This window comes from Artibeus jamaicensis, unplaced genomic scaffold (genome assembly GCF_021234435.1).
Source record: "Artibeus jamaicensis isolate MK-2021 breed Jamaican fruit bat unplaced genomic scaffold, CSHL_Jam_final contig_2259, whole genome shotgun sequence".
Taxonomy (NCBI): Eukaryota; Metazoa; Chordata; class Mammalia; order Chiroptera; family Phyllostomidae; genus Artibeus; species Artibeus jamaicensis.
Window position 1 is genome coordinate 1,645,509 of NW_026521468.1, and position 25,633 is coordinate 1,671,141.

At 51.5% G+C, this 25,633-nt stretch overlaps 3 protein-coding genes across 8 annotated transcripts; all 3 read left to right on the forward strand.

Moving 5' to 3' along the window:
• Positions 1–5,310: 5,310 nt before the first annotated feature.
• On the forward strand, positions 5,311–12,253 carry PSME3 (proteasome activator subunit 3). 3 transcript variants are annotated; one of them, XR_005083001.2, is made up of 12 exons: positions 5,311–5,591; positions 6,248–6,280; positions 6,399–6,461; positions 6,652–6,756; positions 8,122–8,170; positions 8,720–8,832; positions 9,065–9,133; positions 9,246–9,313; positions 9,413–9,467; positions 9,595–9,681; positions 10,551–10,688; positions 11,924–12,253. XR_005083001.2 is itself a non-coding variant. In XM_037148802.2 (12 exons), exons 1-11 carry the CDS (start codon positions 5,550–5,552, stop codon positions 10,629–10,631), a joined length of 765 nt encoding a protein of 254 aa, XP_037004697.1. In that variant the 5' UTR covers positions 5,311–5,549; the 3' UTR covers positions 10,632–10,657; positions 11,924–12,253. The 3 variants fall into 3 exon arrangements, 2 of the variants coding, with proteins under 2 accessions (XP_037004697.1, XP_037004689.1); XM_037148802.2 differs by having other exon boundaries at positions 10,551–10,657; XM_037148794.2 differs by having other exon boundaries at positions 10,551–12,253.
• A 597-nt stretch (positions 12,254–12,850) lies between these two features.
• On the forward strand, positions 12,851–18,645 carry AOC2 (amine oxidase copper containing 2). The gene is made up of 4 exons (XM_037148756.2): positions 12,851–15,197; positions 17,385–17,670; positions 17,909–18,038; positions 18,349–18,645. Exons 1-4 carry the CDS (start codon positions 13,610–13,612, stop codon positions 18,613–18,615), a joined length of 2,271 nt encoding a protein of 756 aa, XP_037004651.2. The 5' UTR covers positions 12,851–13,609; the 3' UTR covers positions 18,616–18,645.
• An 848-nt stretch (positions 18,646–19,493) lies between these two features.
• On the forward strand, positions 19,494–25,617 carry AOC3 (amine oxidase copper containing 3). Of its 4 annotated transcripts, none has more exons than XM_037148737.2 (5): positions 19,500–20,820; positions 21,016–21,246; positions 22,725–23,010; positions 23,401–23,530; positions 24,292–25,617. In XM_037148737.2, the coding sequence occupies exons 1-5, from the start codon at positions 19,647–19,649 to the stop codon at positions 24,565–24,567; spliced, it is 2,097 nt and encodes a 698-aa protein (XP_037004632.2). In that variant the 5' UTR covers positions 19,500–19,646; the 3' UTR covers positions 24,568–25,617. The 4 variants fall into 4 exon arrangements, with proteins under 4 accessions (XP_053516141.1, XP_037004632.2, XP_037004638.2 ...); XM_037148743.2 differs by having other exon boundaries at positions 19,501–20,535; XM_037148729.2 differs by having other exon boundaries at positions 19,501–21,246.
• Positions 25,618–25,633: the final 16 nt, after the last annotated feature.

Consider the following 25,633-nt stretch of genomic DNA (forward strand, 5'->3'; position numbering starts at 1 on the left):
AGGGAAAAAGGAATCAAGGTTGCTAGTTAGGTGTTTGGTTTCAACTACTAGGTGGACAGTTGTGTCGGTTACTGAGATGAAGACGAGCAGAAAAATCACAGGTGTGGGGGAGAATTGAGAGCCCTGGTTTGACCACGTTAAGTTTGAGATGACAATTAGCTACCCAACTGATGATGTCAAGTAGACAATTGGAGCTCAGATGTCAGGGCCAGAGAAATAAATTTAGGGCCACCAGCAAATAGGTGTTGGGTACCACTGAGAGGTTCAAGTAAGATGGAGAGGTCACCACCGGTGCTGTCAACATGAAATCACTGGTAAGCCAGCAAGAACTCAGTGAGAACGTGGAGTGGGAAACCCAATTGGAATGGAATGGAATAAATGGGAGATGAGAAAGTAGAGTAAGAGGCAATAATATTGCTCAAGAAGTCTTGCCATACAGAGCACAGCAGTGGAAAGGACACAAGAGAGGAATCTGGGTCCAAGGGAGGGTTTTTCTCAAGACGGGAGAGATCTGCCATGTTTGGAAGTAGAGAGAAGTAAGTGTCACGTGGGGAAAAGAGTAGCTAACCACTGAAGCACAGACCTCAAGGGACTGAGAGGGGATGGGTTCCAATGCACAAGAGGAGGAGCTGGTTTTTGCTGGGAACAGAGATGTTCCCTTCCATGGAAGAGGAGGAGAGGCAGGAAGTATCTGCAGGCTGACAGATTTGGTGCTTAGATGGAGTTCTCATTCACTTGTTTTCTCAGTGAAGAATAAGCCAAAGCCATGAACTTGAGGTAGGAGGAGAGGGATATTGAAGGTTCGGAGCAACAAGGAGCTGTGACAGTCATTAGGAGTGTGGAAGAACAAACTTCAGGAGCATGCAGTAGGGTCTCAGGCAGTGTTGTGCACCCATCTGAGATCCGTGCACATGAATTTAAAGAGAGACCAGTCATCAGCGATCACTTCTGATTCATTCACACACAGGAATGAATGGAGTTTGGTAAATGAAGTGGTGCTTTCAGCAACTGTTCACTGAATAAGCAGATGAGTGGAGTATCATGTAAGACATTAAGATAAGGGACGAAGACCAGAAATACAGAGGGAATGTGTATTTGCCATCTTAGAACCTACTTGAAGACAAAACACAATTATTTGAGCACAAAGCCATATTTCAACAAGCACAAACATATTAAGTTTTCAAGTTGAAGTTATAAATTCTGAAACAAATGCAGGGTAAGGGGGGTGGGGTCTGGGTAGAGGTGGGCAAAGTTAGGGTTAAGGGGAAAAACAAAGAAAAAAATGCAGGGTAATGGCATACTTGAAATAAGATGAAGAGACCTTGGGCCAGGTAGCTCGGTTGGTTAGAGCATCGTCCCAATACGCTGAGGCTGTGGGTTCAACACCCGGTCAGGGCACATACAAGTGGTCAACCAATGTATGTTCTACATACAAGTAAGTGGAACAACAAATCGATGTTTCTCTCTCCCTTCCTTCCTCTCTAAAAAAAACAAAAAAAAATCGATAATTAAAAAATTAACCCTGGCTGGTGTAGCTCAGTGGATTGAGCGCGGGCTGTGAACCAAAGGGTTGCCAGTTCGATTCCCAGTCAGGGCACATACCTGGGTTGCAGGCCAGGTCCCTAGTGGGGGCCATATAAGAGGCAACCACACATGGATGTTTCTCTCCCTCTCTTCCCCTCTCTCTAAAAGTAAATAACTAAAAAATTAAAACAAACAAACAAACTTAAAATCCTATTTAAAAATAATAATAATAAATTTTAAAAAATAAGGTGAAGTTCATTGGGAAAACATTCCTAAAGTGAAGTTTCAGATCTGACTTCGATTTAATTAGGAACAAGTGTTAACAGAAAACAGAGAATAGGGGGGAAAACAGATGTTAATAAGCAAGGTGGGTAGTACTGGCTATGTTGTATGTTGTGTTGAGTAAATGCAAGAGGACTGAGTCTGAAAGCAGGGATAATGACATAGTTTAAAGAGTAGCTGCTTCACACTAAACACTAACAGCTTATCCGACATGGCTACTGTGTATCCAGTGCCTGCCTTAGGTCCCGGCACCGAGCTAGTCATTTAAAATGTATATGATTTCCAATGCAACCATACAGAATTACATAGTTTATTAGTAGTGACCAAAATTCCACTTGTCAGATGAGGGAATTGAGACTCAGCATTTCAGGAATTTTACCAAGCTACCATGTTTGGTAAAGAGCTGAGGTAAAGATTTGGAGCCGAGTCTCCCTGATGCCAAAGGCCACCGTGGGTCATGGGTCGTATAGTTCATTTCACTGTATATTTCCATTCCCCTTGCACTCAGCACAGAGGCCTGCCCAGGACACTGCCCAGCAGTGACCCCAAAATGTAAATCAGGTGACCTGTCCTTGCACTTAATCCCACTTGTTCCCGAACAACCTTCTCTGCCCCACTTCCCACCCCCACCCTCAGCTCACTAGTTTTCCAGTTTCTTCAATGGGACAACCTCTTTCTGTCCCCAGGGCACTTGCCTTGTGCTGCACCTGTACCTTGGGAAGGCCTGTCCCCTCACTCTTCCCAAGCTACCCCTTTACATCCTTCAGATCTCAGAGTAATTGTTGCTCCCTCTAAACTGCCTTCCCTGGCCAGTCCATCTAAAATATACCCCTGTATCAGCCATGTTTCCTAACGTTCATCACGTTTTGTGGCTGTGTTGACGGTTTACTTTCTGGGGTCCTTCTCCAGTATTAACCTCATGAGACCAGAGAACTTGAGTCTTGTTTACCTTTGATTTCCCAGGACTGTGCTGTTCTGTAAGGGGACACTAGTCACATGTGGCTATTCAGGACTGCAGTCGTGGCCCCTCAGAACTGGGATGTGCAGTAAGTGGAAAATTCTTACTGGGTTTCGAAGACTTGGGATGAGAAAGCAATGTATATGATCTCAATGTTTTAAAATACTGATTACATGTTGAAATTATAATATTTGGAGAAACTAGGTTAAATGTGATTAAAATTAAATTTCACCCATTTTACTTTTTAATGTGGCTACTATATATATTTTTTAAAGATTTCATTTGTTTATTTTTAGAAAGATGGGAAAGGAGGGAGAAAGAGAGGGAGAGAAACATCGAATGCACCAGAGACATATCGACTGGTCGCTTCCTGCACACCCCCAACTGGAGACCCAGCCCACCATCCAGGCAGGCTCCCGGAGCAGGAGTCGAACCAGTCGCCTTGCGGCTTGCAGGCCAGCATTCAGTCCACTAAGCCACACCAGCCAGGGCAGAAGGTTTTAATTTACATAAGTGACTCACATTATATAGGTTCTGGCACAAATAGCACCCTTTTTTTATGAGTTGGTATTCTATACCAAGTCTTGTATTACAAAATCACAAGCATGTAATTCTGTAGCATAACAATATCACACTCAAACACACCATATGACATTTTAGGTGAAATGTTCGAGTTGCTGTCCATTTTGTGCAATACATTCGCGTACCCTACCAACCACACTCAAGCAAGCCTTACGACATAATTCGACAGTAATGTCAGCAAATTTGTCCCGAATTCTGTCTTTTAGTTCATCAATGTTGTGGGGTTCGGTCTTGTACACAAGATCTTTAAGGATACCCCACAAAAAGAAGTCAGGAGGAGTTAGGTCTGGGGATCCATCCGGCCACTCCAGCGGCCCTCGGCGCCCTATCCACCTCCCTTCAAAATGCATGTCCAACCATTCTCTGACACACATCGCATAATGTGGTGGTGCGCTGTCCTGCTGGAAGTAAACTCCAAAATCCTGTTCAACTCTCGGCCACAATTCTGTTTGTAGAACATGTAGGTAATTATTCTGATTGACAGCACCATCAAAGAACACTGGCCCGATTATACCCATGACTGATATTGCTGCCCACACTGTTACCCCTGGTAAGTTTGTGTCTTTCTCTAAGATAACGTGTGGGTTCACATCGCTCCAATACACACAATTATGGCGATTGATATGGCCATTCAATTTGAACGTAGCCTCATCCGACCACCATATCTTGGCCGGAAAGTTCTCATCCTCACGTAATTTGGCCAAAAATCTTTCACAAAATTCTACCCTTCTGTCTGAATCTCCATCATGTAAGGAATGTAGCAAACGTGGAATGTATGGCTTCATTTTCATTTTGTCCAGCAACCTTCGAACACTTCTGTCACTAATACCGAGTTCCCCTGACAGACACTTACTGGATTTTTGAGGGCTTCGTAACAATGATGCCCGTAATTCGGCAGCCTTTTCTTCTGTTGTTGCGGAAACTCGTCTTCCTGATCTTTTGGCATCATGCACACTGCCGGTTGCCTCAAACTTTCTGATCAGACTCGTGATGTTACGACTCTGAACCAGCCGGATGCCAAATTCTTCACGTAACAACCGAGCGGTTGCTGCACCGTTGCACTGGTTTTGGTAGTACAGCTTCACTGCTCTCACTCGCTGCTCCCTTGTCAGTCGATGGGCCATTTCATTTCAGGGAACCTGGAACACAAAGGGTAATAAATAAGGTTACTAAGGCAACACATCCGTTTATACTATACTATTTTACTTTAAAAAGGGTCTTACTTCTGCTGGACCCTGTATTTCTAGGCTCTGAAGCAGTGTTGTCTCAGAGCCTAGCAAAGTGCCCTGGTCCGTTTTATTTAGCGAAATACCCAATGTTAACAGACAGAAGTAATGGGTGAGTGGAGATATTTATGGTCTTTGCCTTCCATTAGGAAAATGGACACAGCATTGTGCTGGGTGTCAGGAGGCCTGGGTTCTGGTCCAGGATTTACTGGCATCATCGTGTAACCTACCCTACTCTGGGCGTCAATTTTCCCATCAGGCAGTTGATCTCTGAGGTCTGAAAGTGTATGAGAATAAGTGGTGGAGAAAGGTGGGGAATCCTGGTCCTACAGACATTGTCTTCTGTTTGGCTCTAGCACAGCACCAGAGCTTCGGCCCACGGGAGGAGACAGCAAGAATCGAAGACTAGACTCCTGAAGCCAGTGAGGACCGCCAGCTTCTTCGGACTGACGTCACTGGGGCGCGACGCCGTAGTCTGTCCCGTCCTCTAAACGGCAGCGGCTCCCGCCAAGACAAGCGTGGAGCTAACAGTTCAACAGCTCCTGAGTCTCTTTGGGACTCAAGTCTCAGTAAACCGGCCACGGCCAACTGCCTTCTCACTTCCCTCTCACCGGGCACAAGAACCTGAAAGACATGAACCCTACCGGACTGTCCCGAGAGCACTCTCAGTGCGGCTGCGCAGGGCACGTGCTCAGCCTCTCCGGTCCGGCGATTGGCTGTGACGTAACTTCCGGCGTGAGTGGCGAAAGCCGGGAGGGCGAGCGACTGAGCGAGCAGGCATCCAGCAGCAGGCAGCAGGCAGGCAGGCGGGCGGGCGGGCAGACGGCACAGAGGGAGGGAGCAAGTGAGCAGTGAGTTAACCAACGAGGGCAGCCGCGTCCCGAGATCAGCCTAGATTCCCCTCGTCCCTCTGACCCCCGCCCCGGAGCCCACAGCGCCTCCGGTCTCCAGCGGAGCGGACACGGCCCGGCCCGGCCATGGCCTCGTTGCTGAAGGTGGATCAGGAAGTGAAGCTCAAGGTAGCGGCACCTGTCCGGGCCTCGTTACCCCTCGCTTCGATCCCCAAGCAGTCTGACCGGCTCCCCACTCCCCATGGCGTCTTTGTCTCCCTGGGGACACCAGCACTGAGCTTCCGCTCGACTCAGCCCAGCCCCCCACTCCCAGAGACGGCATCGGGGAAGAGAATAGTATAGGGTGGCCTTCTGTAACTCGTCCAGTGATGGAGAGCCCTAGGGACACTTCTGCGGACACGTGGTGAACTCAGTGCTTTAGGCTAGTGACAGCTGTAAGTTCCCCAGCCCCGCCTCCGGACGCTGCCGCTGTCCTTGGCGTCAGGCCTGCCTGAGGCCAGGTCTGGACGGCTTGGCACGTTTGTGAGCTCACACCTCTCCTATCCACCTGTCTTTCCTCTACTCACAAAGGCAGACAGCCTCAGACACAGAGAGGGAGAGAGAGAAGACAGGCGGGCGCTGCCCACAAGCCCCGCTTCCCTCTCCTGAGATGGAGAAATGGGTCCTCAAAAAAATAAAATACTTGCAATCTGGGGGCCTCTCAGCTTCTCATTACAATAACAAGGTGAGGGAGAGACAGCTAGATTTGGGGTTCCCCGTTCTGCCCTCTCCTCTGTTGCCAGGTACTGACTTGCTCTTACTGAATTGCTCTTTGTTAATTTTAGGTTGATTCTTTCAGAGAGCGGATCACAAGTGAGGTGAGTGAAATACATAGAAAAGTGAGTGCTGGTTAATAACTGGGAGTTTCCCAAAGGAGAGAGAACTGTAGAGAGAAACCATCCTACAATTCTTAATGTTATTTTTCCTCATCTTTAGGCAGAAGACTTGGTGGCAAATTTTTTCCCAAAGAAGTTGTTAGAACTTGATAGTTTTTTGAAGGTGAGAGACCCTTTTCCTAAGATTTCCCAGTTTTTTTGGCCCTGATCTTTCCATCAGATGGGACAAACCATGTGTTGATTCTGTTTTCTTTCGTACTGTGAAGCACTGTCATTTCTTTCCCTTCATATGGAATATTTCTTTGTTCATCTCGAAAAGACTAATGTTTAGGGGGTGGGCATCTCTCTTTCAGGAACCAATCCTAAACATCCATGACCTAACTCAGATCCACTCAGACATGAATCTCCCTGTCCCTGACCCCATTCTTCTCACCAATAGCCACGATGGACTGGATGGTGTAAGTGTCCTGTATTTATATTTATCTTTGTCTTCTGAAGCAGTAGGTTCTCTGTCCTCTGTTTCCCGATCAGTTCACACATGCATAGAGGAGACAGTGGGATTTGGATCTGGGAATGCGGCTGGCACAGGCTTGATGACTCCAGTACACCCCCTTTAGACCCTGAGTTTCATTTGTAGGAGGTGAATTTCCAGTAGGACTAATAGCTACAGGTTCCCCCAGGTTTCCTGGTCTGGTCCCATGACTTCAAGCAGGACTTTTTTTTTTTACCTGTTTCAACGTCTTGAGTCTTGTTATGGGATAAGTAGTAGTTCTTTTTTTTTTTTAAGATTTTATTTCTTTATCTTTAGAGGGGAAGGGAAGGAGAGGGGGAGAGAAATATCATTGTATGATTGCTTCTTGTGCGCCCCTGCTGGGAACCGGCTGCAACCCAGGCATGTGCCCTGACTGGGAATTGAACTGCGATACTCTGGTTTGCAGGCCCAAGCTCAATCCACTGAGCTACGCCAGCCAGGGCTAGTAGTTCTTCTTGATAATAACCGCAGTCCCTGTCTTCACTGTGCATCTGTGTTACCCAGTCCTTATCCATTAAATGTCTACATTCTACAACAGTGGTGACATTGTATTGTTCTTTGTTTGCCTTACCGTCTCATTGTTAGAGCTTACAATTCTGGAAAGCACAACCTGTCTTAATCGTTTCTGTATTTCCAGTACCTCGCATTGTTCTTGGTCCATAACAGGTGCTAAATGCGTGTTGATGGACCATTGTATTTCTTTACAGGATCAGCAAACTTGCACATTTTCCCTTAATTATCTTTACCCTGCATCGAATTATTCTTTTTTCCTGTTGCGTGTAGCAGCGGTTTTCAACCAGTGTACCCCCAAGAATTTTTAAAACATGCAACACCTGACTGTTTAGTCAGGGGCATTGACCTCTTTTCCCTTAGACTGGCAAATGAAAAAAATGACAGCAGCAACACAATAGCCATTTGGTATGGATGAATCAAAATTCTGCCTATTTTTCTGTCAGATCAGCAAAAAGTATATATTTTGGTGTGTCACAGAATTTTAGTAATTAGTTTATGTGTACCATGAGATGAAAAAGGTTGAAAATCACCTTTTTATAGTATCCATTTTTCTCCTCTAATTAGTGTGTTATATTTCCTGAAAGTTTGGTCTTACCAACTAGAATGTAAGTGGCTTTGTGGCAAAAGTCTTTTCTCCAAGCCTTGTATGTACTTCGTAAATTGCACAAATTAATAAGACAGGGAGGCAAAGAAGTGCAGAAACGTGCGTGAAGTGGAACTTGTGATGGGGATGTGGGTGTCAAGAGCCTGCTAATCTCTGACTCCTTTGTTCCCTTAGCCCACTTACAAAAAGCGAAGGTTGGATGAATGTGAAGAGGCTTTCCAAGGTAAGAGCCACCCCACCCCACCCCACCCCACCCCACCTGCCCCAGGCTTGCAGCCTTGAGAAGCAGGATGGGTCTGGTATTCTCCTGGCCTGGAAGCAGGATCTGATTTTATTTCCCAGTGTTAGCATCCCCAAATCTTCCAAATCCGCTCATTATTTCATGGTACTTTAAGCTGAACTTTTCTGTGAAAAAGGAGGGTTTGACTTAGTGTGGACCGCCAAGGAGAGGGACAGCGGTAGCTGTGCATTGCAGATTTCTCACAGAAGTCCCAGTGCTGTGTTTTCCCCTCTCTCTAGTCAGAGTTGGTACCTTAAGTCTGCAGAGCATATTTTAATTCTCTTATTTTTTAGACTTTGGGCATACTGTGGATGCTCACTTGTTAATCCATACATTCTCTTCTCGATTCTGTTGGTGGTGTCGATGTTTGTTGTGACAGATAAAAGGCAGAGGTCATAGCATCTCATGGGTCTAGGGAAGAAGGGAGACAGGTGGGGATGCTATGTCCTGGCACTCACCGCAACCATTTGGCCTTCTTCATGTCCCTGCCAGGAACCAAGGTGTTTGTGATGCCCAATGGGATGCTAAAAAGCAACCAGCAGCTGGTGGACATTATTGAGAAAGTGAAACCTGAGATCCGGCTGCTGATTGAGAAATGCAACACGGTGAGGCAGGGGCTAGTGACCTACGGGCTGACTTCAAACAGCCTGGCTTGAACAATGAACAGTGATGGATGGCGGGGCTGGAGCATGGAGGTGACATGGGTGTTGGCAGACTAAGTATCTTGGCTCCTGTGCTCCTGGCATCTGGCCCCAGCAGCATGAATTGTAAGCTTCATGATGTCAGTAGAAAAAGCCGTGGTCCTCATATATACATTTTGGGCTCCTCACCCTCCAGGTTAAAATGTGGGTACAGCTCCTGATTCCTAGAATAGAAGATGGAAACAACTTCGGGGTGTCCATTCAGGTAAGGTGCTTCCATCACACACTGGAGAGGAAGGTCGGAGAGACACTCTCCTCTCTCCTGCTGTGTCTGTTGAAGTGACTTTTGACTTACTGCCTTTTTTTTTTTTTTTTAGGAGGAGACCGTTGCAGAACTAAGGACTGTGGAGAGCGAAGCTGCATCTTATCTGGACCAGATTTCTAGGTAGGGCTGCCTGGGCGTGGCCCTAGCATTGGGGGCTGGCAAGGTGGGGAGTACTGCCCAGGGTCTCCTGCAGCTTTTTCCTCTTCTCTCTCCTTCCAGATATTATATTACAAGAGCCAAATTGGTTTCTAAAATAGCTAAATATCCCCATGTGGTAAGTAAGGGTTCTGTGGCCCAAGGGTGGAAGTGGCAGGACAGGGAGGAGCCACCGTTCCAGGGAAAGAGCTGTCTGCGGACAGTCTGGCCTTGGGAACTGGCCTTCTCTCTGCCCCTTCCTCCAGGAGGACTATCGCCGAACCGTGACGGAGATCGATGAGAAGGAATATATCAGCCTCCGCCTCATCATATCAGAGCTAAGGAATCAATATGTAAGTACCCTTGGCCCCTGCCCACAGTTGCCTTGGTGTCTCTTAGTTCTGGTGATAAATTTCTTGTGACTCTCTGGGGGTCGAGATAGGTGACGGAGGTAAAATGAATAGAACACATTCTGCTTGTCAGCTGAGTGTTGAGAACTGAAATCATCGAGGGTAGATAGCTGGGTATCGCCCTTCTCTGCCTGGATGGGAGGGAGTGCAGTGTAGCATAAGGGTCATCAGAATCGGACAGACTTGGGTTTGGAACCGATTCTACCTCTAATGTGTGGCCTTGGGCAAGTTGTTGAACCTTAGACTTTAGTTTCTTCATCTGCAAAATGGAACTTAGTGTCTACTGCTCAGAGATGGTTTTAAAACTGAGTGAGAGAGCCCTGGCCAGTGGCTCAGTTGGCTGGAGCATCGTCCTGTGCACTAGAAGGCTGCGGGTTCATTTCCCCGTTCAGGACACATACCTGGGTTGTGGGTTCAGTGGGGCACATACCGCAGGCCGTGGTAGATACTTCTGTGTCACATCAGTGTCTCTCTCTCTCTCCCCCTTCATTTTTCTTAAAATCAATAAACATATCCTTGGGTGAGGATTAAAAAATAAATACATTTTTAAAAATGACTGAGATAACACATTAAAGGACCCACTGCAGTTCTTGGTCTGTTAAGTGCACAGTAAATGTCAGTTACTATTAGACACGCAGGGCCTTGGAAATGGCCAGGTACACCCAGGGTGGGGCTAAGAGAAGTCTGGCAGCCGCCTCCATTTCCGGTGCAGACCAGTGAGAATGGGGTTGTGTGAATGACTGCTGGGGAGGGGTCTTTTCTTTGTGAAGAACAGATAGAACGGCCAGTGACTCTGCTCTCTCCCCTCCCAGGTCACTCTACATGACATGATCCTGAAAAATATCGAGAAGATCAAACGGCCCCGGAGCAGCAATGCAGAGACACTGTACTGAGGCCAGGGCCAGGGCCAGGGGACTCTGTGAGTCTGGCTCAAGACCGACATTGCCTTGGTTTGTTACATGACTATCGTGATGGGGAAACTGGCTGGAAATAGTAATCACACCCCTCTGTTTTTAGTTAGAGTCTAATGAAGCTCTCATGTAGTTCTGTGACGTGTTTACCTCTTTTTTCAGGCCTCAGGAACTCTTCTATTTCCCTCCCCAGCACCCCGACCTGCCCTAATTTCTAGAGAACTCCAGGTTCGTGTGCGCAGGGTGTTGCCACAGGAATACTTGCGTTTTCTCTCCCGTCCTCCTCCTGTGACTTGGGCTTTGTGTTTGGCTTTTTTTTTTCCCCTTTCGATGATTAGTTGGTTAGGAGCTGAAGGAACTAGAAGGAAAGTGCTAGGTGTTTGGGTTTTTTTTAGGATCTGGGGTGAGGGAGACCAGCTTCTCTCTTCTGATGTGAGGTTAATGTTTCTTGCCCATGCGGGACATTGAATCCTCCCTGCCACCGTTGTCCTGGTGATGACTTTGGGGTTCCCATCTACATACATACGTGACCAGAAACACCTTAGACCACAGCTAAGTCCCTAGCTCCTTCAGATGGTTTTATAACTAGATTTTCACACACACAAACGTTACCTGCGTGGTCAACACACACACAGACACACATGCATCTGCCTTTCTACTCTGTTACCTGACTCCCCCTGACAAACACTGTCTCTCCCTCTCACACATTGTTTGGGAGGCGATCGTTGTCTTAGTCATCATCTGCCAGGGCCGTTGTCTCCTGACATTGTAGCCCCTTGGTACCCAGGGGCCAGTGAGCCGGAGGAGAACCGAGCGGTGAGAAGCAGAGGGACTGGGGAAGGCTCCTGCACTGTGACGTGGCTCTTTTTGGGCATTATTGCAAAGGCCAGTCCTCAGACTCCGGATTGCCTCTCTTGACCAGTTGTAAGTTAGGGTGGAGGTGTTCGTGGCTGCGAGGGATAGATGCTGCTACTCCTGCTGGGCTTTCCCTTTGGGAAAAAAGGTTTTATTTATAGTGTTGTGCTTCCAGGGAACACAGTCACGTGTGTGCACTGTACGTGCATGCGCACACACGCGTGTGCTCATTGTGTGTGTGTGGAAATCTGCTGGGCAAGTCAAAACCATAGAAGAGTTGCCTCCCATCTCTGGAATTTTCCAGAGATGCCTCCCACTTTTTAATTCCGCCACTACTGGAGAGCTAGTGTCTGCAGTCAGCCCGCAGGGTCTCTCTCAGTGTCTGTTTCTGGCTTACTCTTCCTGTCTCTGTCTTCCAGCCCCTGAACGTGTTCCCCCGGATGTGTCGTTTTTCACTCCCAGGACTGCTGTAGAGGGGGAGTCAGGATGCCATCTTCCCGTGAATAGTGCTCAGTAACAAACCAACCGCATTTTAGTTGGGCAGTGCCCCGACCCTCCCTCCAGACCCCTTCCAGATAAAACACGTCCCTTCCCCTACCATGCGTTTCTCAGTTTCCCTTTTTGTTTGTTGGATTGTTCTGCTGCCCCTACTCCTCGCCCTACCACCCTTGGGTCGTAATGTAAAATTCTTTTACCATGTCAAGAAATTATTAAAAATACAGGTACTTTGACCTCTTTCTAAAGCCGCAGACCCTGGTGCGATGCTCTGGTGGTTAGGGACATAACCGTGTTCGTGTGCGTGTGTACCTCATGTGACACTGCCAGCCCCCCCCCCCCCGTCGGGTGTCTTTTTACCAGTGGACCTTCCTCTTTCTCCTGGAATAATGGGAAGATTGAGACTCCTGCCTAGCAAGAGGCAAGGGTCAGTCCTTCATTTGTATTCAGTCTGAATTATGTGAAAGAGCTCTTCCCTAGTCTAAGCTGCTGTGTCCCAACCCTCAACAAGATCTCAGTTCCTTACTTGCTTCCTTCCCCGTGGTACCCATGAATTGCCAGTAGAGGCCGCTCTAGTTCTACGTGGGCAATCACTTGGTTCAAGGCTCACCCTACCCTGTGGTTTTCTTTACCTTATGCTAATTCTCCCCTCTGAATAATGTCTTAAATTTCTTGAGGAGATGCCAGGGGACTCTTGGTTCCAAATGACTTAGAGGGCTGTCTGGGACCCTAGCTCCCTCTGAAATAAAGTTTCCTCAACTTCCACCTTGTAAAGTAGCCTTCTGGTTTCCAATGATCCCCTCGTGGTCTCTGCAAAAAGAGATACATATGGTCTTGAACGGTGGAGGAACATCTGGTCTGTTCCGTCTCAGAGATAACCAGCAGCTCCCAGTTTTTTATGTCTGCCTGTGTCATGCTCTGTTAAGCACTTTACATGTATGACCACGTTTAGCCTTCAGAACCTTCTTTATAGGAGAGGACACAGACTCGTGGTAGTACCTCCCCTGAGGTCACGCCACTTAGCGTCCTGGGACTGGTACAGATCTTGTGCCCACGCCTTCACCACTTCTCCTTTCTCACTGCCCGGATAGAAGAGGCCTGAGCCTGCAGGTGAAGGGCTCGGCCAAGGCAGCTTCCAGAACACAGTGCTTCCTGCTGGGCCGTAGATCCGTGGGGTAGCGCACCTGCCAGGGGGTAGGGAAACGGACGCTCTGGTGGCTGCATTCAGCACACGGGACTCGAGTGGGCATCTGAGACTTGCATTCTTCCTCAGGCCCATTCTGTGTGCAAGGTAGAGTTTAGCGTTCCTTCCAGTGCCGTCCGGTCTGATGGTCTAAGTGATGGAAATGAACGCGGAGCACGGATCGGGCTACCGGCAGGAGTTCAGGGGCAAGGGAGATGCCATGCACGTGGAAGTAGGGCCGTGGGCCAAACCACAGAACAGAAAATTGGAACAGAATTATATAAATCAAGGTCAGAAATTTCCTGTTCAACCCACAGGGTGGAGTTTTCTCCATTCCTGTCCATCCGACTGAATATAAACCCTGATTTGATGTCAGCAGCTAGAGGAGCAGCTGTTAGGACTCTCGTTTCAGCTCTCAGCATTCATCATGAATGTCAAGGTGGCCCTCCTGTTCCTGGCACTGTCCCTCATCACCATCTTTGCCCTGACCTATGTATTGCTGACCGGCCACGGGGGCTCCAGCCAGCCTCCCCACTGCCCCTCTGTATCCCACAGTGCCCAGCACTGGACACACACTGGCCAGAGCCAGCTGTTTGCAGACCTGAGCCCAGAGGAGTTGACGGCTGTGGCGAGCTTTCTGACCCAGCAGCTGGGGCCAGGCCTGGTGGATGCAGCCCAGGCCCGCCCCTCGGACAACTGCATCTTCTCAGTGGAGCTGCAACTGCCCCCCAAGGCTGCGGCCCTGGCCCACCTGGACAGGGGGAGCCCCCCACCTGCCCGGGAGGCCCTGGCCATCATCATTTTTGGCGGACAACCCCAGCCCAACGTGAGTGAGCTGGTGGTGGGACCACTGCCCCACCCTTCCTACCTTCGGGATGTGACTGTGGAGCGTCACGGGGGCCCCCTGCCGTATCACCAGCGCCCCGTACTGACAACTGAGTATGCTCAGATGTGGAAGCATTTGAAAGAGGTGGAACTACCCAAGGCACCAGTCTTCCTTGCTTCAGTCTTCAACTACAATGGCTCCACTCTGGCACCTATACAGGCCACTCCTAGGGGCTTGCGCACAGGGGACCGTACTACCTGGATTGCCCTCCACCATAACATCTCAGGTGTTGGGATGTTCCTTCACCCAGTGGGGCTGGAGCTACTGCTGGACCACAGGGCCCTGGATCCTGCCCACTGGGCTGTCCAGCGGGTCTTCTACCTTGGGCGCTACTATGCAGACTTGGGCCAGTTGGAACGGGAGTTTAAGGCTGGCCGACTGGAAGTGGTTAGAGTTCCTCTACCCCTGCCAAATGGGGCTTCATCCCTAAGGCCCCGTGTCCCCCCAGGTCCTCTTCCCCCTCTTCAGTTCTCACCCCAGGGCTCCCAGTACAGTGTACGAGGGAACCTGGTGGCGTCCTCCCTCTGGACATTTACCTTTGGCCATGGGGTGTTCAGTGGCATGAGGATTTTCGATGTTCGGTTCAAGGGCGAGCGAGTGGCCTATGAAGTCAGTGTCCAGGAGTGTCTGTCTGTCTATGGTGCTGATTCACCCAAGACAATGATGACCCGATACTTGGATAGCAGCTATGGACTCGGCAGTCACAGCCGGGGCTTGGTGCGGGGTGTGGACTGCCCCTATCAATCTGCAATGGTGGACGTCCACGTGTTAGTGGGCAAAGGGGCAGTCCAGCTGCTCCCAGGGGCTGTGTGTGTGTTTGAGGAGGCCCAAGGACTACCCCTTCGAAGGCATCACAATCACCTCCAGAGTCATTTCTACGGTGGTCTGGCCAGCTCAGCCCTCGTAGTCAGGTCTGTGTCGACCGTCGGCAACTATGACTACATTTGGGACTTTGCGTTGTACCCAAATGGGGCGCTCGAAGGGCGGGTCCACGCCACGGGCTTTGTCAACACAGCTTTCCTGAGTGGCGGGGAGGAAAGCCTCCTCTTCGGCAACCGCGTGGGGGAACAGGTGCTGGGCACGGTGCACACCCACGCCTTCCACTTCAAGCTGGACCTGGATGTAGCAGGTGAGTGTCCAGGAAAGGAGGACTTCAGGGTGGAGCGGAGGGAAGGGAGACCCCCCCTCCCACTGCCCTGCCCCAGATCAAGCTGGAACAGTCTGGAGGGTGGCGTTCCAGCTGCGTAATTCACTGTGGCACCAGAGCAGGGGCTGACCACAGTGTATTCAGCTGCGGTCGGCACGAGCTGATGGCTCACTGGTGGGCAGAGGAGGGGGCTTCCCTGACAAGCTCTGACCACCCGGCCCCTCTGAGGTGCTGTTGTTCTGAAATTAAACATAATGGCTCTACCTGCCTTAGCCTCGAATGACGATGGGTGGTGAGTTTGCCCCAGAGCTGTGTGGGCTGGGGGTTAGGGCTCTGAGTTCTTCCTGATTCCGAAGGGCAGTGGAGGTCGGGAAAGCCGGGGCCTGAGTGGTGGTAGGAGGCAGTCCATCCTACAGAGCTTTGCAGAGTGGGGCTGGAGCCAGGCATGAGAAGGCAGTGGGGAGACTAGCTGGGAGTTGCTGCTCCACGGGGGTTCAGACAGGCCGGGACATGGGATAGTGGCCCTGTCCTCCTAGGGAGGGCCATCCCGTCCCTGCCTGCACACGTCGTCACGACGACAAGGAAGGCATGTGGTGGGCTGCTGCCAGCGTACAAGGGGAGTTCTCTCGTAGGGCTCAGAGCACAAAGGGGACCTGCTGCTCCTGACACGCGTTTGTTGGGGGTAGAAAATAACCAGCTTAGCAAATCACAGACAGGCCCAGAAAGGAAATGAGAAACCCACCAGGCCCTCTCCATTTTACAGTTGGGAAAGTAAGGAGGGTTGGGGGAGACGGGGGATGAAGGGATTGCCCAAGTGTAAAGTGCTACAACAGGGGAGTCAAACTCACTTTCACGGGGGCCACGTCTGGCTCGCGGTTGCCATCAAAGGGCCGAGTGTCATTTTGGGACTGTAAACGTGACTGCTCCTTAACTGTTAAGTGAGAGCTCGGCACTGCTGCCGGGTAGAAACAAGGTGCTGGGTGGGATAAAACAAGGTGGAGGGCCGGGTTTGGCCCTCGGGCCTTGTGTGTGCTATAACTAAGGATTTTTCTGGTAGAACATTCTCTTGTCTTGGATCTAAAGACAGGCGGTTGAGTGTGTATGGTGTGGGGGCGGAGGGGAGGAAGAACTAAGAGAATGGCATGATTGAAATGGCGTATTAACAGTTCTTTGACACATTTGGAATATGACTTTTCTAATTTGAACTTTCTCTTCAGCATTTCTGATATTAAAGAGCCTTTAAAATCAAGTCACATTTCTTGGATCCCCGGTGGGTATAGCACAGGTCGGCGCCGTGGGCCAGAGGCTATGCCAGGCCCCCACTGCCCGGGACAGCCAGCAGGGGCACCGGCTTCAGTCGAGGCCCCCCTCCCACCCCACCCCATGCCAGCTGCCTTCATATAGATCACATGTAAAGGAACTGACTGTGCAAACATGCCGAGTGTATGATCGAGTGCCGAGTGGGCGGGGTAATGAGTGCAGGTTGCTATTGCTGTGAGTTTTAAGGAGTCCCAGACAAGTTACAGATACAAATCTCACTTCTGAACAAAAGGTAAAAGTGGTCCGCATCTTGCTGAGAAAGGAAGCAAATCCCAGAGCTGTGAGGAACGTGCAGAGTACTGTGGAAGGGGACTGGGTTTTTCCAGCCAGCTTCTCCAAGACAAATGTCTCTTTCATAGTTTACAAGAATGTAACTAGGCCACCTGTGTGTGCTTTTCCATTTAAGGAGCTCAGCCATCGAAGAGACTGTATTGTGCCAAGTGTAGAGATTCAGAAAATGAGAGTCAAAGAAGCAAACAGTTGGTTTGAGGGTAGACCAGTGGTAACAGAACTTTATGTAGCAATGGAACTACGCTACACGTGCATTGTCCAGTACATTAGCCACTGGCACGCGTGGCTATTAAGCACTTGAAATGTAGCTAATGTGATCGAGGAACTGAGTTTTTAATTTAAATGCAAGTAGTCACTTGTGACTTCTTGGACCTGTATTGGACAGGGCAGGGTCGAAGGAGATGGGCTGGTGCCCAGTCCAAGACCTCCAGGCTCCCAGCTTGGAGCATTCCCTGGTGAGCGCTGCTGCCCTTTGACAGGCCATTGTGGTGGACGTCACGGGGGAGATGAACCTGTCTCGCCTGGTGTGGAACTCCTCTCCCTCCCTCGTTCTGGCAGGGCTGAAAAACTGGGTGGTGGCTGAAGACGTGGCGTTTAAACCCGTGGCAGCTCCCTGGAGTCCAGAGCACCAATTGCAGCGCCCACAGCTGACCCGGCAGGTCCTGGAACGGGAGGACCTGACAGCTTTTTCCCTGGGCAACCCCCTTCCTCGCTATCTTTACCTGGCCAGCAACCAGACTAACGCTTGGGGTCACCAGCGCGGGTACCGAATACAGATCCACAGCCCCCTTGGCGTACACATCCCCCTGGAGAGTGACATGGAGAGGGCGCTCAGCTGGGGGAGGTGAGGAGGGCACCGGGCACGCGGGCCGGGAGGGAAGGACTGGTCCCTTGTCCCATCCCAGCTCTTCAAGGCCCCAACTCACCATCCTTGCTTACCATCCACCCCTGGACCTCCTCCCAGATCCCAGTAGATATGGGACAGGAGATGACCTCGCACACAGCCCGATCCAGAGGACTCCTGGGACAGTGAGGATCTTTGACATTTTCTGACTCCCCCCTTTTACAACACTCCTGGTCAGATACCAGCTCGCGGTGACCCGGAGGAAAGAGGAGGAGTCACAGAGCAGCAGCATCTATTACCAGAATGACATCTGGACACCCACTGTTGTCTTTGCTGACTTCATCGATAATGAGACGCTCTTAGGAGAGGTTGGTGGCTCTAGAGACAGGAAAGGGGCTCCTCTGTGTCTGGCGTCTTGGCTGCCCACACGTTGGCAGGAGATTGGAGGGAATGGTCTGTTTGCCAGCTCTCAGATTCAGGAGCCAAGGAGTTCTCTGATGGCCAACACATTAGGCCTGGGACGCCGACCACCCCACGGCCTCTCACGTGGACCACCATGCAGGCCTAGGGTGGGAGGAGATGGAAGCAGGGCTGAGGCTGGAGGTCAGGGACTGTGGCTGAGGGGGGGCTCTCTGGGTCTCCCCTCCAAAGTCCTTCAGCTCCTTCCTCTTCCTTCAGGACCTGGTGGCCTGGGTTACAGCCAGCTTCCTGCACATCCCCCATGCTGAGGACATCCCCAACACTGTCACTGTGGGGAACAAAGTTGGCTTCTTGCTCCGACCCTATAACTTCTTCGATGAGGACCCCTCCATCTTCTCCCCCGGCAGCGTCTACTTTGAGAAGGGCCAGGATGCCGGGCTCTGCAGTGTCAACCCTGCGGCCTGCACCCCCCACCTGGCAGCCTGTGTCCCGGACTTGCCCCCTTTCTCTTACCAAGACTTTTAACCCCGGGGGTGCGGTGGGGCATGGTGGGGGTAGGTGGGAGGGATGTGCTAGGGCGCGTATGTCCCTTCCTCTCTCTTCCCAATTTCTGCTCCCCTGGCTCCCACCCTCTTAATGTTTCTGAGGAAACAGCTTCTTCCCACACTAAACCCCCATGTATCCTTTCAGTTAATTCATAGGCCTAGGTTTTTTTAATGATGAATTTATACAAATTATATTATTATTAAAATATTCAAGCAAAAACGCCACAAGTCATACCACTCAGAAATAGCTAGTGTTCACATTTGGTGAACATTATACCAGATATTTCTTCATCAGGTGCATCGAAATGGAAGAGTAAATAGAACTTTGTAAAAATAAATGGTATGTGCAATTTATAATAAAAGATTTTTACTTGAATTTCCTTTATGTCACTTTTGAAGTAGCTAGAGTTCCCCAGAGAAAATTACAGATTCTGACCAAGGAATTTAAGAGGAGAGAGGACAAGGGTAACAGGCCTGGCCAAGGAATGCCACTTGGGAAACTGAAGGGCTGGGGGCGAGTGTCCTTGGAGACAGCAACACTTCCAAGTCACAGGAAAGGGAACATCTGGCCCCGGGAAAGTGGGGGTTAAGGGAAGAAGTGGAGATGAGGGGCTGCAGACCCCGCCCCTTGATGGTGGTACCCTCCTGTGCTCGGGCTGGCCAGCTACATTATTTTGAAATCCCTCTCCCTTCCCCTACCCTCTCTCTCCCTGATTCCAACCCTGACCCAGGCAGCAGAGTCCAGTTTGGAGCCTGGAAGACAAAGCCTTGTAAGGTCTGTGGAAATCACTGCTGCCCTGTGTCAGGCCCGCCCTCAAGCCCCGGCCAGCCCCACCCCCCTGGCCTCAGCCTTTCTGGTCTTTCCCACCCTCAGTCGCCTATGCCTCTGAATACTGGGAACCTAAACCAGAGTCCAGGAGGCCCCGATACAGGAGCGAAGAGTGACCTCTTCTGTGACCCGAGAATACATTTCTCCGCTCTGGTTCCGTCCTGTGTCTCTCCGACAAGACAATGAATCAGAAGACAACCCTGGTCCTCCTCGCTCTGGCGGTCATCACCATCTTTTCATTGGTGTGTGTCTTGCTGGTTGGCAGGGGAGGCGATGGGGGTGAACCCAGCGTGTCTCCTCTCTGTGCCTCCGTATCTCCCAGTGCCCAGCACTGGACACACACTGGCCAGAGCCAGCTGTTTGCAGACCTGAGCCCAGAGGAGTTGACGGCTGTGGCGAGCTTTCTGACCCAGCAGCTGGGGCCAGGCCTGGTGGATGCAGCCCAGGCCCGCCCCTCGGACAACTGCATCTTCTCAGTGGAGCTGCAACTGCCCCCCAAGGCTGCAGCCCTGGCCCATCTGGACAGGGGGAGCCCCCCACCTGCCCGGGAGGCCCTGGCCATCATCTTCTTTGGCAGACAACCCCAGCCCAATGTGAGTGAGCTGGTGGTGGGACCACTGCCCCACCCTTCCTACCTTCGGGATGTGACTGTGGAGCGTCACGGGGGCCCCCTGCCCTATCACCGGCGCCCCATGCTGTTCCGAGAGTACCTGGATGTAGAACACATGATCTTCAACAGAGAGCTGCCCCAGGCTGCTGGTCTCCTCCACCACTGCTGCTTCTACAAACGCCAAGGAGGGAACCTGGCGATGATGATCACAGCACCCCCGGGTTTGCAGTCAGGGGACCGAGCTACCTGGTTTGGCCTCTTCTACAATATCTCAGGCGCTGGGTTATACCTGCACCCCGTGGGGTTGGAGCTGCTGGTAGACCACAAGGCCCTGGACCCTGCCCGCTGGACTGTCCGGAAGGTGTTCTTCCAAGGCCGCTACTATAAGAGTCTGGCTCAGCTGGAGGAGCAGTTTGAGGCTGGCCTGGTGAATGTGGTGCTGGTCCCAGACAATGGCACAGGTGGGTCCTGGTCCCTGAAGTCCCAGGCGTCCCCAGGTCCGGCTCCCCCTCTGCAGTTCCATCCCCAGGGCCCTCGCTTCAGTGTCCAGGGGAGTCGAGTGTCCTCTTCCTTGTGGACTTTCTTTTTCGGCCTTGGAGCTTACAGTGGCCCGAGGATCTTCGACATCCGCTTCCAGGGAGAACGGCTAGCTTACGAGATCAGCCTCCAAGAGGCCTTGGCCATCTATGGTGGCAACTCTCCTATAGCAATGCTGACCCGCTATATCGACGGCAGCTTTGGCATGGGCAAGTACGCCACACCCCTGACCCGTGGGGTGGACTGCCCCTACCTGGCCACCTACGTGGACTGGCACTTCCTTTTGGAGTCCCAAGTCCCCACGACACTACGAGATGCCTTTTGTGTGTTTGAACAGAACCAGGGTCTCCCCCTGAGGCGACACCACTCAGATATCTTCTCCCATTATTTTGGGGGCCTCACAGAGACAGTGCTGGTCATCAGATCTGTGTCCACCTTGATCAATTACGACTACGTGTGGGATATGGTCTTCCACCCCAATGGAGCCATAGAAGTCAAGTTCCACGCCACTGGCTACATCAGCTCAGCATTCCTCTTCGGTGCTGGCCGACGCTACGGGAACCAGGTTCGGGAGCACACGCTGGGCACTGCCCACACCCACAGTGCCCACTTCAAGGTGGATCTGGATGTAGGAGGTAAGACATCCTGGAGGGGGGAAGTATTCCAGAAGAAGGGCTCAAGTGTCGTCTCCACTTGTTTTGGACTTACGGCGGTTATGCCGGAAAGGAAGGTGTGAGAACGAGTACGTGGTTTCGGAGTTCATGCTTCCTCTTTGGCTGGATAGGAGAGTTGGATGCTGAATTTTATTCAGGTCACTGGCTGGGGCACCGCCTCCAGCGCCCCCTCCACATTACCCCATCAGGAAATCTTGGGAAATGGCCAAGCTCAGGGAGGAGGCCCTCCCGGCCAGCGGGGTTGCCTTTGCTCTCCTCCCTCTTGCACTCACATGGGGCCTCTTTCAGGGAGGCAGCCATCTGGTTTTCAGTTCTTGTCGCTGTGTCCGGCCGGCGGTGCTGCTGTTCTGGAGGATCTGTTTGCATTCTGCCGAGTCCCTGGCACATACAGGCCAGTCATGGAACACTCCAGCTTGGACATTTTCTAGGAAGATGGACCCTCCTCTTTCCTGATTTTCTGTCTCTCTCTGGATTTAAGCGTGAGGGATAAAATGGACACGATGGAGTGTCCCAGAGAGTCCCTGGTGGTCACAGAGAGCGCCAAGGAGACACGGCGTCTTAGAATCTTTTTACTTATCTTTGAGCTGATCACCAGATTTGGTTGTTTCGTTTTGTTTTCTGTTCTGCCTCTGAAATAAACTCCTCACTGGGGCCCCCTGTCCTGCCCCCATTGGGGCCACTTCCTGCCACCTCCTCTCTTCCTCCGCCTGGATCCCGGTCTCCTCTGTGCCCTGAGGGACCTAGCAGCCCAGGCCAGCCTGCCCCTCATGCAGGTCTCCCTTCCCCCACCACCTGTGGGGTCTCATGCACAGAGCAGCCTACAAGGCCCTTCTCTGAAGAATGCAGCGCCATCCTGCCTTTCGGATTCTTCCCTGTGCACTGCTGTAGCCACACTCACGCCGACTATCCCCGGGCACACACAGCGCATGGGCAGTTAGGCTTCTCTGCTCTTGCTCATGTTTTGCCCCTGTCTAGGACATCCTGCTATGTCATCTCCACTGGTGACATCCTGTAAGGCCAGGCAGAACATTTGCCCAGGATGGCCTTTTCCTGCCTGCACCTCTATCCCTAGAACCTTAAACTTGAATGTGCCCCTCGCACATTGAAGGCCAGTGAGGGCACTGCCTTCTGCATCCTCCATGAGAGCAAAAGGGTGAGACTGATGTTTTGTTCATCTGAGTGTCCCCGGGGCCGAGCCTGGGCCCCTCCCCTAATGAGATAAATTAATGAGCAAATGAAGTAATAAATGAAATCCTTGATAAAATATTTTACAGGTCAATGGGTTTGGCTTAAAGATTGAGGATATTTGGGGGGAGAGGGAAGGGAAGTAGGGGGAGCACTCGGTTCTGGGCTTCTCTTTGGGCCCCAGGCTGAAGCCAGGTGGGTGATTGGCTCTCCCTCCCAGCCTTTCTCTCTCCTCTGTCCCCCCTCCCCGGCAGGACTGGAGAACTGGGTCTGGGCTGAGGACATGGTCTTTGTCCCCACGACTGTACCCTGGAGCCCAGAGCACCAGATACAGAGGCTGCAGGTGACCCGGAAGCTGCTGGAGACAGAGGAGCAGGCCGCCTTCCCCCTGGGAAGTGCCTCCCCTCGCTACCTGTACCTGGCCAGCAACCAGAGCAACAAGTGGGGTCACCCTCGGGGCTACCGCATCCAGATCCGCAGTTTTGCTGGAGAGCCGCTGCCCCGGAACAGCTCCATGGAGAGAGCCATCAGCTGGGGCAGGTGAGTGGAGTCAGAGAGAGGCTGGGAGACGAGAGTGAGGAGGAAGCATTGGAAACTCAGGTCAACTGTATGCAAAGTGAGATAAGAGCTCCAGAAGGATGTCTTGTTTATCTAAAGGCACAGGCCATGGGCAGTGGGTGCATCTTCCCTCGGAGGACCAAAGCTCAGGGCTGAGAACCGTTCTCTCCTTTGGATGGGGGGAGGGCCATGCTGTGGCAGAGAGTGAACAAGAGGCCCTGGAACAGTGGTGGATGACTCACCAGGGTGGCATCAGAGTCACTGAGTGGACAAGATGGGCAAACTGAGGTCCACATGTTCCGTTCCCTTCCATCATTATCAGGCCGCAGGATAAGGTTCATGACCTTAGAGGCCTGACCAGTGCCTCCCTAGGTACCAGCTGGCCGTGACCCAGCGGAAGGAGGAGGAGCCCAGCAGCAGCAGCATCTTCAATCAGAATGACCCTTGGGTCCCCACCGTGGACTTCACTGACTTCATCAACAATGAGACCATTGTTGGAAAGGTCAGCTGATTGGGAGGGCCAGTGAGTGGAGTGGGGACACAAAGATGAGCTCCACCTTGTCTTGGGGACCCCTGAAAACCATCTGGTCTCCTCAGGGGTGGAGCTAACTCCTGCCTCTGTACTTGTGTGGATCTGGTCATTACCTCTTGAGGGAATCTTCCCAAGCTGGAAGTTCATTTCCAGATGCTGGCTGAGGTCCCAGCAGATCCTCGAGACCCTACAGCCCTTTAAGTCTCAGCTTCATGGACTGAGTCCTTCTCAGGTCCCAGGACTCAAGAAGGGCTGGAGGGCACTGGGGAAGACCACCTGTCTTGTATCTAAAGCCCATCCCTGGTGTAACCACTAAAGGATCAATCTCTGAATGTTGGCCATTTCTGCCTCCCAAGCCCTGATCTTCCCTTCTCCATCTGCCTTCTACCGGCTCTGGCTGGGGAATTCTCTGGGGGTTAAGGGGGAAGGAGCCGATGTAGGCTGTGGCATCCTCGTTCCTCTGGGGGTGGAGAGGCGGATGGAGATGTGAGAGGAGTGTCACAGATAGGAGAACACAGGCTGGGTCAGGGAGGCAGGTGTTGCTCCCGGCGCGAATGTGAAACTCATTGTGCTTTGGCTTCTGCACCAGTAGGAAAAGCATTTAAAGACTGAGGATCCGTTTGAGGAAAGGGGGACTAACACGGCAAATCCTTACAAACAAGGCTGCTGTCGGGGGCAGGCGGGTCTTGGCAGAGTCAGGCCTCACAACCCTCTTCCTTCTCCCCTGCTAGGACCTGGTGGCCTGGGTGACAGCTGGTTTCCTGCACATCCCACATGCAGAGGACATTCCCAACACAGTGACCGTGGGGAACGGTGTGGGCTTCCTCCTCCGACCCTACAACTTCTTTGACCAGGACCCCTCCTTCAATTCTGCGGACTCCATCTATTTCCGGGGGGACCAGGACTCTGGGGACTGTGAGGTCAACCCCCTGGCTTGCCTCCCCAAGGCTGCTGGCTGTGTCCCCGACCTCCCTGCCTTCTCTCACGGGGGCTTCTCTCACAACTAGGTGGTCCCTGGGATGGGGATTGTGTCCAGGGGCCCCAGGGCCAGGGTCTGTGAAGGCAGTGGACACTGGGTCGGACAGACTGGTGCCCTCTTCTCCTTCCTCAACCCCTGAGGTTCCTGCTCCTCCCCTAAGGTCAGCTCCTATCATCACCCTCCCTCTTTTCCTCTCTCTACTGGAAGCATCCTGAGCCTGTGATGCTGTCAGTGGGGGGAAGCAGGAGAGACCCAGCTTTGTTGCCATCGTACCTGCTGGGTGTCCGTCCCAGAGAGGAAAGGAATGGCCAGCCAGGAGCTTGGAGCGATAGCCAAGCTTTTCCCCAGAAGACTCCCTTTTTTCCTTTCTGGCTTTCCCAGATATTTCTAGTCTGTCTCCAGGTCCCTCCTGGCCTCCCCAGTCCCCGTCTTGAGCGATGCAGACAGGTCTCTGCAATGGGGACGGTGTGCAGTGTCTGGATGAGCTGCCAGGGGCTTCTTTGCCCATATTCCCTCTTAGCCAAGTCCTCCTCCTTCTTTCCCTCTTGCTCTCAGCTACCACATCCTCCTCCCATTCTTACTCTTTTCTTACTTCCTGGGATTTTCCTCCCAGGCATGCAAATGAGCTAGGGCTTGGTCCCTGGGGAGTCTGGATTGGGGGTGGATGTACAAATAGGGCGAGTTTGCAAAAGACAGAAACGTCTCCTTCCCCCCGAGGATTGGTTAAGTACATTTTGTTACAGCCTCACAATGTAATATTATGCAGCTATAAATATGTTTGTAACTTTTTTGTATAATAATAGGAAATAATCTTCCAATGAAAAGGCAAGACGCAGAAGTATGCATGATGCGCTTTCCATTTGTGGTTTAGGAGAGAGGAAAATATAAATATAGATTTGCCTATAAGTGCTTATTCGGAAGAAATGGCACCACTGGTTGCCCCTGGAGAGGGAACTGGGAGGTTGGGGGCCAAGGAGGGAGGGGATTTGGCACTGTACGCCCTTTTGTATATTTTGAATTTTGAACCATGGGACTGTATTACTCATTCAAATTAAATAATAAATGGACCTAAACAGGACCTGACTTTTTTTTAA